The sequence below is a fragment of the Cinclus cinclus genome, chromosome 2, assembly GCF_963662255.1.
Source record: "Cinclus cinclus chromosome 2, bCinCin1.1, whole genome shotgun sequence".
Classification (NCBI taxonomy): Eukaryota; Metazoa; Chordata; class Aves; order Passeriformes; family Cinclidae; genus Cinclus; species Cinclus cinclus.
The window spans coordinates 15,136,786-15,149,527 of NC_085047.1; the positions used below are offsets into that span (position 1 = coordinate 15,136,786).

At 43.0% G+C, this 12,742-nt stretch overlaps 1 protein-coding gene across 1 annotated transcript in view; it reads right to left on the minus strand.

The window, feature by feature from the left end:
- Positions 1-1,102: 1,102 nt before the first annotated feature.
- CYYR1 (cysteine and tyrosine rich 1) overlaps positions 1,103-12,742 on the minus strand; it is a 57,678-nt gene continuing 46,038 nt past the window's right edge. The window contains exons 3-4 of the mRNA XM_062511705.1: positions 5,124-5,281; positions 1,103-1,236 (exon numbers count right to left, since the gene is read on the minus strand). Coding sequence (XP_062367689.1) covers positions 1,103-1,236; positions 5,124-5,281 — 292 coding nt within the window. The remainder of the gene's footprint in view (positions 1,237-5,123; positions 5,282-12,742) is intronic.

Consider the following 12,742-nt stretch of genomic DNA (forward strand, 5'->3'; position numbering starts at 1 on the left):
ACATTTTAAATCATAAAGATCTGGACTGCATATAGCGGAGAATTAGTCTGAACAACATGCATGACAAATATAGAGAGTGTTACTTGGTAACCTACAGTTATAAAATGCCCAAGACACATTCAAAAGTAATCATGCTCACAGTCTCCACCCTCATCTCTTTGCTAAGGCTGAATACCCTCAATACTGGTAAATAATATGATTTCAAAACCCTGTCTTCATGCAAATGAACTCAAGTCAAATCTAGAATGTTTTAATATTTGTTTTGCATTTTTCCCCTCCTATTTCTGAGTTTTGCTGATTCTGCATTTTTGTATTAAAATCAAAATATCATTTGCTGATATAAAAGGCATTTTAACATATTTCCAATGTATAGAGCTTTTAAGTCCAGGTAAAAGTGAATCAGTTATAAATTAGCACATTTCACGTACAAAATTTCTCCTTATGTTAACATTTCAGTTAATAAACTAGTTAAAAACTGCTTAAAAAGAGGCACTTAAAAAATCTGCACATGGCAAAAAACAATACTCATCATTTTTTAAGTACTAGAAAACTGTAACAGCACTTCTCCTTAGCATGCTTATCAGACCAATGTGCACAGTGATCATTGGGTATTATCAGCTGGAGTAGAAACAGAAAAGAGTTTCAATATTCCTTGTTCTTGCTTATTCCCCTGATTTCTAGGAAAGGCATAGTGGTTATCTCAAGACAACAGGTGACACTTTCCCCCAGAATAAGTCCCAGCAGCTGCCTCTTATGCTTTTGAAACAGTTTGTTGAACCACTTACACATTGCTACGTGGGAAAAGCCCCATTCCCATGTGCTGCAGGTGAAGCTAAGATCTGGTGTTGAGCATTTCTCATCAGACACTAACTTACAGGAGCTGTTTCTTTGGTCACATCTTGTTTAATCATGAAACATGATGGTCCAGAGTGGACAGTACTTTTATTCATCCTGAGCCTTGGCAATCTTTCCAGTTGATTTCAACATCTGGCCACATGTGTTGATGCAAAACCCAATCCTATTTGTCCCTGAGCCGATAGCATTGTCCCAACAGTGCTGGCAGTTTCAAGAGGCAGTCAGCATCCATGTAAAGCCAAGTTAATTATTTCCCTGAATATCCAGGATATGGAGGGGGTGGAGGATACTGCATTACAGTCTGTGGGGTTGGAGTATAAGGTGGAGGTAGGTCAGCTGGGTACTCCATTCCATATTCATAACTGTATGGTGGTGGAGCCACTGAAATGGGAGAAAAAAGAACAGAGTTAAAAAACTGTTTTTCACACGCAACCTTCAAGTATTTTCTTGCTGATATCCAGACTTGCATGTAACTGATATAAAACCTCCTGGTAATGCATTCATTTTTTTTCAGGTTGCCATTATACATTCAATTTATATCAATGTGAGTCATTGTTTATTGCCCTTTCCTTCACTCCTTAGCTGTGTGCCTACCAACAGGCTGTGCCAGTAAGTGTTTGAGTGCCTGTATGGCAGATGATACCAGGCAAAGGTGGCAGAGCTAAACATTTTCATGGGAGAAAGGCTGAGTTTATCAGATCCATTCCCTTCCACCTCCTTCAGCAGCAACAGGGATTTGTCATGTCAAAATGACAGCAGTCAGAGTTCTTAAACTCCACAGACCCCTCAAACACCCTCTGGATCTCCAGGTGTGTCATGTGCCACACCACGGCAAACACAGCAGCATCACACCTCCCAGGGCAAACACCAGACAGCATAGCTTGAGCTGAGGAAGAACAAACCTTTCACCTTGTTCACACCAATGGGGACATCTGAGGACAGCCCAGCATTCATAAACTGGGTTACGCATTTAGGAGACAACAAAAATATTCAGAAGTAACTGAAAACTTATTCTCAATTACTTCTAATAACTTTAAAGAAGAAGGATTAATTCACTGACTAAGAAGACAGCGAATACTGCAGAATGATAGCATGATAAGAACTAAAGGCTCTGTATCAACACTCTATCAGAGTAGTCTCTACAAATTTTAGGGTCCAGAATCTGCTCACGTCTCCATTTATGTCACCACAGATCCTCTCCTGTCCCCTCTGTAGGACCAACAATGAAATAGTACTAGCATAGAGTGGAAAGAGAAACCCAGGATGTTTGTGATGGGGGAAGAGACTCAAGTCCCAGAGTGCCATGAAAAGCATGTCCTGCTCTCTTCAACACTGGGCTGCTGCTCTGGCTGAGGCAGAAGGAAGAGCATCCTTATACTTGCTGTTCCTGTCAGCCATTATTCCAGAAGTGTTCATGACAGCAGGGAACACAGAAAACAGTTCCAAGCTTCTCCATGCTCCAAAACCTGCTGCTGCTGCTGAGAGGAAGAACTGCTCACACTGATGTTTGCACTAGAGGCCTTGAGGTGTAGAGTCAAACTGCCTAGAGATTGAGAGATAAGGGTGAGTCATTGCAGGAGCAGAGTTTGTGAGGAAAAGGTTACAGCCCTGGAGTTTTCATTTTGCTCTTGTTTTTACAGCTTGCAGCAACTATTCATTTTTGAAGTAGCTCTTCAGCAATTCATGGTTGAGAATATTGCCATTTTCTTTCACAGTCATCTCTGTATGCAAAATAATGTTGAAATGATAAGGATGATTACAGATGCTTTCAGTCTAACTGGAATGTAATGGTGTGAGGGAGAAAACAGACATTAGGACAGGTATGATAAAGGAATACATAAAAAGGATTGCAAACTTGCCTATAAGTACACATAATGCACCTGAAGTTTGCTGCAGCCTTTGAAACAGGAGGCAATATAAAAGCAGAGGATCTCTAAGAGTGGGATGACAAGACTTCATGCATGGAACACTTTTGCATTTTATTACAATGAACTCCCAGAGTTATCCCAAGGCAATTGCTCCTGGATTTGTAATTAACAATGTCACCGAATTGTATAAACACCATTACGCTGCATCCAGGGTCTGCTTCTCTCTTCTACAATGTGGCCACTTCCATATGGTAGATGCAGAATCGAGGCAAATGTGCCTTGTAGACCCCAGCTGGCTTGGTGCCACCTCCTCAGGTGCTCCTAGAGTGGTGCAAGTTGACAAGTGTGGTGCAGCTGGCTCACACATAGCCCTGTGTACCAGCTCACACTCACTTCGCACACAACTACACTGCCCCAGAGGCACAAGGGGTCCCTACTGTCCCCTGGATGCCACAGACCCTCTGACACCTCTGGCTTAGACCCTGTGCCTTCCTACTGCTGCCTGCACCTAGAAAAAAACTACATCAAAACTACTTTAACTCACAGACAAGCCTGCATTGCACACATCCAACACTCAGCTAACTTTGAGCAAGGCACAGACAGGTACCTCAGCACCATGTCCCCACCTGGGACTGGGGGATTAGATCTAGATGATCTCTAAGGTCCACTCCAACCCAAGGCATTCTAAGATTTTATAGCCATTGTCTAAATTTGTATTCCAAGTTCCAGTTCAGGCGTGGTGCCAGGTGGATGCAGAGATTGAGCACTTCATCCTAGCCAGCAATCTCTCCTGGGACATGCAGTACAGAACACCCTGCAGAGATGGTTGTGCGCTTTTGTAGAAGTCACCTGGGATCCTGCAGCACTCAGCAGTGCTTGTGAGCCCCGGGCAAAAACCAGTCAGCTCAGGTTGCAGTAGACTCCACACCACACTCAAAGCCTTTGCACTATGGTCCACAGATGATATAGCTGAGGTTCTCCCCCTCTGTGATATGCCTGGCCCTCACTACATTGGACAATGCAAAGGAGCTGGCTGCATGTGAACAAAAACAAATACAAAAACCAGAAACTAAAAAAGCATAACTGATCTATTGCCAGAGACCCTCCAGCACAGGGAGATGGTTTGTCCTGTGCAATGCAGCACTGCCCTGAAGAAGGACATGATACACTCCTGCAGGCACCATGAGCCACCCATCTGTGAAGTGTGTCACCTGGCCAGATCTTAGCCTGTTCAGCAGCTGAACAAACCCTCCCAGGCAGAGCTGTACAGCCAGACACTGCATACTGAGCTGTCCTGCCTTTCTCAGCAGGAGCTGTGCTGTTCCCCTCCAGACTGAGAAGAGCCTCCTGCTGCAGTCACATTCCCCATTTAATGTGTGTCAGAGACTGAAATAGTTCATGCCTCAAACACTGATATAAAGGAGTTTTGCCCACTATAACAAAAACTGTATAAAGAACCTATTACCAAAGAAGCCTCTCTGAAGATACCTGACTGGAACTTTGGATTGTAAGTTAAACCACCTAGACAAGATGCTATTGTTCAATCATCTCTGGCCTAGGGTAAAACAAACAAGGCTGAGGGAGAGGAATGCATCCATAACAAAGCCAAACCGGCAGAGATTCTTCCCTGGGTGGGTTTGGGGTGGGGGAGACCACAGCCCCCAGAGGCCAGGATTACTCCCCCTTGAAACAGGGATCGGGGAGGAGGTTTGGGTGTAACCTCTGGTCAGAGGCAGTGAACACCCATCCTCCCTTACACAAACCACCCCAGCTGTGGAACCCCCATCACCTCAGGCCACATCCACAGGACATTCCCATGAGGAGCAGCTGAAGGAGTGTCATAATCCATCAAAGACCCCCCCAAAGTGCTCTCCAGAGTCGTTCCTGAAGCCTTGCACCACAGGACTGCACGTGATACAACAAACCCAAAGTCTGCTGTAAGAGACAATGGCAAACTGCCCCTGCCACCCCAGGGAGGTGCCTGGGTTTTCCTACCCAGCCTCAGTCTATATTAATCCATTGGATTCTGTGCTTTCATGGGGGACCTTCACCACCAAGAAGACCAGCTGGAGAGGATCAATGAAACATCACTGAGATCCAGAGTGGATCAATGAAACATCATTGGGATCCACAGATGATATTTTCCTTATTCTGTCTCTGTCACCCACCTTTCTGTCCCCTGACCTTTTTATCTATTTTCTTTCTCTCTCTCTCTCATATCAAACAAAACCCATACTATTGTCACTGGCATATGGTCTCGTTTGCATCTTAAGTTGGGCAGAGGCATTTCTAAGGATTTTAACAAGTGGATCATGACACTGTGGAGCTGTAACTACCCAAGGATAACACTCCTGCCATGACCACAGGCACTCTTGCAGGGCTGTCACTTTGCCTCCTTACCTGGGTACGTGTTGATGGTGTTGATGTGCGTTGTTCGGATGACCCCTACTCGAGTCCCACGGTTGCTCTTCATGCACATGCAGATACAGATGGCAATCCCAGCAATCACTCCCATTATAAATACTATGCCAAAAACAATTCCAGCTATCGCTGTACCTCTGCAAGGGGAATGGAAACGTGCAGTCAGACTCAGACAAATAAGATTTACAAAACAAAATTATTTTCTCAAGGGCAGCACCTATGTGAGAAAAAAAAAGCATATTAATTACTGAAAACACCTCAAATTTTGATCCATCGAGGCATGTGAATTGAAAAAAAAATAAAGACATCTGAAACAAAAGCAAGAAATTCTTTCAAAGTCACCTTTGCAATTGTGCCAGATCACTCTGCTGATTTACCATATATTAAATCCTCCCATTCCAGGGCCATCTACTTCTAAAGATTATGAGGAATAATTCCTTCCCTCTCCCCTCATATTTTTTTTTTTCTGAAAGGCATTGGTATGATTTCCTTTTAAAAAGAAAGTCTAAGTTATCCTCAGCAATATGTTTCAAAAGCATGCATGTGCATGATATACTCTCACAGAATATTGCAATTGTTTTATTCTAGGTCAAAGAGTCCTTCTGTTGTGCTTCTGAGCCCACAGAATAAGGACAGCATTCCCTTCTCAAGGATGAATGGCATAAAACAAAGCAACACCCACCCTTTCACACATCTGCTGCTTCAGCCAGCACATGTATTTGAGGCTTAAACAATTTATTTTAAAATGGTCCAGAGGAAGGAATTTAACTCAGCTCCTGAAATAATGAATCAGACTTTCCTTGACATTTTAATATAGAGAAAGGAAAAAAAGCCTTATGGCACTCACGCACTGGAGAAAAACCTTGAAAAACCTCAAGAAAACTCACTAATAGACACTGAAGAGCTTCCAATAATCCTGAGAGCAAAACCAGCTTTTTTGATGAACCCAACTTCCATCAGGTTTGTTGTCAGCTACAAGCAGTTAAGCATATGTCATATGAAAGATGGTATTTACAGCCTACCCTTTCATGAAAAAAGCCCAGTGACTCGACAGAAATATTCTTACTCTGTGCATGTCTTCATCTTACAGCAAAGACTTGAAATTGCAACTTTGCTGGCAACCTTTCTACTGGACATTTTAATCAATCCAAATTGATAGCTTGTCAGCATGAATAAGCCTCATTAAGAATTACTGCAATGTGGAGAATACAACAGACACCACAATACCACAAATATTAAGAGGAGTCTAAACCATAGTTTAGATTCCGCATAGAAACATAGGAAAACAGCAGGCCCGATTTTCAAAATGCTGATAGTCTGCTTGCTTCAAAAATCTCAGCAAGAGTCAGAATGGACTCAATGCTTGAAAATGAGACCTTCTATTTAGGAATCTAAATATGAATTTAAGGGCTTGCTTTTAGGCCCCAGCTATTCAGGAACTTGGTCATGATTTACAGTACAATCACTAAATTGTACAGCATAAGGAAACAGAGACCATATGGTGGTATAATAAATACTTTGCCAGAGACCTAAATTGTTTGCTGCTGTTCTGTAGCAATGAATGAAGCGTGTGCAGGGAGAACAAATCTGTTAATATTTTGCAGAATATATGAAGACCTAATTAAGAAAAGCCTAACTCATGACAGCAAGCACCTGGCTGTAAAACTGGTAGCTCAAAACTCTGATGAAATCAAGACCTTTGTATTAACCACCATGAGTAAATGAGAAACACAACCACAAAAGCTGACATCTAAGAAAAAATAAGTATTTTCCTTTCAAAGATGCTCTTGGAAGATGTGACCAATGTTATCACTACCTTGAGAGAAACTGTCGTAGGAGACAACAGTTTGATTCAGAAGACACCTTAAAACTATACTCTCTTCTTTCCAGAAGATTCTCCAATAATATCACAATTAAAAAACTATGGTACCCCCTTTACAAACAAGCAATTCGCTACTGCCTTTGCTACATTCACTTAGTGGATGAAGCACTGTAAGCACTGCATCAGAGTTGCAGGGAACTCCCTTACGCAGAACTAATCCCCCTCCCAGCTGGATTCCCAGCAGCAGAACCAGACACACAACCATTGCTGACCGCTGGCCTCCAGTCCTTCATTGCTTCGTTCATGGTCCACTGCTGCCCAGCTCCCGCATCCCTGGTACACTCTGCCTGGCTGATCCGCTTAAACCACAGAAACCACAAGAGGTTTTTGTGCTTCCAACCAGCTGCACCCAGAGGAAAAACTCAACCTCCATCCTTCAAATTCAAAGAAGTATGTAACACACAGCACAAGTTACCTTCCCTGTGCTAAATTAAAATTCCTGGATTAATAAAGCCCATTGTATAACACAGTTTAAATAGTTTGCCTCCACTGTTTTCAAAGGCAAAGGCATCCCATTTCCTCTAGAAGTATTCAGACACATTCCATACTCCATCTGTGTTGAGAAATGGGTTGCACTCTTCATGGGCAAGACACAGCTGTAGAAAATCCCTCTGCATCTGCCTCGAAAAGTCCAAAAGGGCTGAAGTCCACTGTTGGAAAAGGCCACTCAGCCTAAGCACAACTATACTGATTGAGAGGACTTGGGGAGACGTACTCTTCCAAATGTATATAACAGAACACATACAACTCCTTACCACTCTCTAATGGTGAGTCAGAATGTAAACTCACCCTGACTCAGCGTCGTGGTTTAACACAGATTTGGCTTTTGGGTGGGAAAGGACTCCATTACCTGCAGAACTGGTTCCCCGTGGGTATGGGGCAGAACCAATCAACTGCCTAGTTTGGAAGATTGACACCCAGCTAGCCAATCAGCTGCCTAGTTTGGAAGACTGATGCCCAGTTAAACCACTCCAAAGAGCTCGTTACACCTCTGTGGAAAAGCGCATTTAAAGATGAACAAAGCTGGGAAAGCTCTCTTGGCTTCTGGCCTTGAACAGGTAACTGGGGCCAGTCCCCGGCTCGGGCTTTGTGGTCTGGTGGAGCTGGGCCAGGCTGGGCCCCCTTTCCCGGCAGAGCCGCCGCTCCCTTTTTTCCAGCGGTGCTGCCAGGCCGTACCAGCCGGAGGCTGTATCGGAGCTGGGGACAACCACAGAGCAGGGAACAAAGCCGGGAGTGGCCACCGCCATCCCAGACCAGGAGCGGCCACATGGCTAAGATTGCACAAATTGGCAAAATTGGCAATTTTGGCAAAAATTGGCGCGGCTGGAGACAAGGGCTCGCAGCCATGGCTGCCTCGGCATGGCTCGTAATGGACAATGTTTGTTCAGCCATTTTTAGCCAGCCATGCTGCAGACAGAAGGACAGAAATGACAGGAGCATCTTTTCTTGTTTTTGGTGCTCCACATGAAGAAAAGCGCTGGATAGAGCAGGCGGCTGGCACGGCTCACACAGCATCAGCGGAGATTGTATGAGCAGCAGTGAGAGGCACAGCGAGCAATTTCTCCAATGCAAAACCTGGATGAGTTCAACTTTCCAGTGCTGTAGAACTCTATGAAAACAGTTGCAGTTGACAGAACTTGAGAACAAATGAACCTACGATCACCAATTACCTCCCAGATCAGGAATAAAGAAAGGGTGAAGATGTAGAGAAGACAACATAGGACTCTGAAGTCAATAAAGAGGGAGTCAAACTCTTGTTGGGAGGGGATTGAGGAGATGCCTTAGTCTCAGGCTAAAATTATTTTTTGTGAGGCTATGGTGAAGATATATTTGATAGATCAGACTTTGTTTTTTACCCCCTGGAACTCATGGAAATGCACTGGGAGGGATGTAGCTTTCTAACTGTGAGCCACTGCACCAGTATCGAAGGAAGTAGATGTTGCTATGATCCAATGAGAAATTTGAACAGGGAGAGATGAGAAACTTCACCCCAGGAATAAAAGAAGAAAACCTCTGTTCCCAGAGATGGATGAAAAGAACTTTTGTTTTTATGCTACAACAGCTTATCCTTAAAATGAATTTGACATGGCCCGTGAATGCAGCTGTGGGAAGGCTCTAAAAGATGGGAGGGACTTCATGATTGCAGATTTCCGGGCAGCTGATTTGTGGAAATTAAAAGCCACAAGAGAACTGTTTCTCATGAAGGAAGTCTCCATGGCACAGAAAAAGAGACTCCTCTCCCTAAAACAACTGAAGAAAGACTATTTTTAGAGGTGGTAAACTGACTGAAAGTTCCAGGTTTTGCCTCTTTATGTTGTCAGTGGGAAGGAGAAGGGGGTGTGGGGGGAGAAGAAATGTTGTGAAGGTTTATTCTGATTTTCATATAATTTTTCTTTTTTTTTTTTAATATATACCCTAAGAGAAAAGGGACACTGTAAAGCAAAAGGAGACTTACAAACTACTCAACAGAGTCACAGAGCAACTAGGAAGTTTGAAAGAAAGGGAAAATTTTGAAATGGAACAGTTTGAAGGAAAACACTATGCAACATCCTTCAGAGAAACAAAGCCAATGAAGAGAAGAGGACTGCCACAGAAAAATAATGCATGGAAAAGTAAAGATTGAGAGAGGGAAAAGTAATTTTAAAGCTGCAGAAATGTGAAGAGACACTGTCAAGATAAAAATCAGATATTTAAAGAAGCAGTTTTCCTCCTGTTTTTAGCAACATCCCACTGGAAAGAATATAAATCTCATTCCCAGCTTAACATTTCTGGCTCAGACAAGTTGATTAATTTTTTACTGTATCACTCGATGGATTTCACTTGTACTACTTGATGGATTTATTTTCTGCAAACCTGTCCAGCCTTGACCCAAGCTCCTGTAAATTTTAGCACCCACAGCCTGAGGTGGCAAAGAGTTTCCCAGCTTAATTATAAAAGAATCATACAGTCACACAATGATTTAGGTTTGAAGGGACCTCAAAGACCTAGCTCCAACCTGCCTGCCATTGCCAGGGATGCCTTTTACTAGCTCCAAGCTTATCCAAGTTGGCCTTGTACAACTCCAGGGATGGGACTTCTCTGGACAACTTGTTCTATTACTTTGCCACCCTCCCAGTAAAGAATTTTTCCTAACATGGAATCTAAACCTGCTCTATGTCAGTTTAAAACCATTACATATCTGACAAACAGTCGCCTCTGTGACTATTCTTAACTGAATAACCAGTAGTTTTCTCTGGGGCTCCTAGCCCTCAGCCCAACACTCAGAGCCCTCAGCTTTTCACCCACAACCCTCAGCTCATCACCTACCAGCTACCCCTTCCTTCTGCACTTCCTGAGATTTTACAGACCTTTAGAATCATGCCTGGCAGCCAACTCTTCCCCTGCAGAAACCCAGTCCCCTCTTGGCTGTTTCGACTACAGGGACTGCTTTATGCCTTATAGCCCTCCTCACTCCACTTTTTCCTCAACCTATTTTTTGTTGTTTTCTCAACCTATTTTTTTGTTGTTGTTTTTCTCAACCTATTTTTTTTGTTGTTGTTTTCTGAGACTGTGGTATTAGATTTGTTTTTTCTTGACTGTCACACAATCAGAAACTAAGGTTTTCTGGCACTATATACCATAGAACCAAGTCTCATTTCTGAGAGTAAGGCCAGTTCAGACCCCAGCAAGTCCTCTGGGAGTTCGGCTTATTTCCCCCTGGATGCACCACGTAGTATTTATGGGGCTGGATTTTCTGCCTCAGTGTCTGGACTCCTGTCCTCTGCTGCAGGACACAGGCTCAAGCACAAGTGAGCCAGTTTTGCCAAAGCCCAGCTCACTCTATAATTCTGTATCAATTTAGAAACTCTCATTGTAGAAGTGCTCTGCACCAGAGATGCATTTATATTGGCATAAAGGTCTTTTCATCCTGTAATTGCTAACGTTAGCAATTTTACAACATTTTGATCAAGTATGGCAAGTTGTTAGAGGCATGTGAGGATCAGTATTCCCATTCTGCTTTCACAATATTCATTACCATGATACTGCAAGAAAGAGGTGCCATTCTCAGACTTCTCTTTGCTCAGCTGATCTCTTCCATCTCATCATCTTTCCTAATTTCCAGTACTTTATTATTTCTTCAGTTAATTTATTGCCAACTCTATGTAGCTACGATTTGCTGACACTGCATCTCTAGAATAATTGTAATAATAATGCGTGCAATACACTTTGAAAAATTACTGCTAATATTAATAAATGCCCTTTAATTTCTCACCCTTTAATGCATTTGAAAAGAAGCATTGTGCCACAGTCAAACCATGACAAAGGTGATTAAGTGATTTTTTAAAACTCACTCTCTGAAATAAAATAAAACAAAACAAAACAAAAAATCAATGATCTTTGGTATTCTGATCCAGACATTCTTATTTGGAAAAATATACTCTTTGGACACTTAATCAGACTCAGTGTGGTTTGGAGGGAGGCAGTGTTGGGCTATTTATTCAATTTAGTTGTCAACCCCCTTGGTTACTTTGACCAATAAAAGAACTTCAGCAGCATCACATGCCATTTTTTCCAGCCTCCACCAGAGCAGGCAGACCCATTCTGGAGCATTTGCCTCTCTCCACTCCTTTTATTTTCATAAGGACAAAACCACACAATGAGTGATCCTCTGAGAGACTGGTTTTGCTGTCCAGAGTATTTTGGCTGGGGTACCTTGCAAAGCTCATAGCAGAAGCTGGTGGAGGAGAGACTGAATCAGCTGGGGTGGCCCATGGTTGAGGCAGCAGCTTTCTCAGCAGTTTTACAGCCCTGGAAAAACGGGTACACCAAAGTAACACGGACTGAAAATCCATCCCACTTGGAAATCAGTCAAGCAGTCAAGCTAATTGCTGCTTCCTCTTTTAAATTAAATAATTAGTTTGCAGAGTGGCAAGACAAATGGACCAGGCTTGCCTTTGAGGCTTTGCTTTGCAAGGTGTATTTATAAAAAATTCCATCTAGTACTTCTTTTAAATACACTTTTTACCACAGGGTGGAAAGCAACGATCATCTCCTTCTGCAAACAAATCCTGTATGCCTATGTTAAAACTGGGTACAGAGTGTACTTGAACAGTATTTCCTTTCTTTTGCTCCTACTTGGTTCTATTTAAGATGTCTTGTTAATGTTTAATTCCTTCCAGATAGTTTCCTCTGTGCCATTCCTTCTCTACCATGCCACATTTGCTGAACTCAAGCACCAAAACATCCTGAGCAGGAGTTGTACAATGAAAAGATAGTGGGCAATCATCCCGGTTCCTCACCTTCCTCCCCCAGCTCCATGGGGACAGATCACCACTCTGAGACTGCTCCATAAGCTACATAATCTTACACAGGGTTACAGGACATGCTACCCATCAGTACTGCCAGACCTGAGCGACAGGGCACCTTCTGTAGCTTGTTAAAAGGCTGCTGGGTGACTGAAGCATAACTGTGGCACACTTGCAAAAATAAACAGAAATATCATATAACCTGTAAACCAAAAGGATATGTAATTACAGCTTGTTCTGGTTTGGGCTATCATCAGACATGCTTTTCAGAAAATTTGCCTTTTGCAAAATATGTAGACATTTTACGCTCACTTCCTTAACGCCAAACGATAAGCTCTTCTCTGCAGCACTCTGCTGGATGTACTGCTTGCCAGCAGCACTGCAATGTGCTTCAAATAAGCAGTCCTGGAAAAGTCATGGTAGCTGCTACA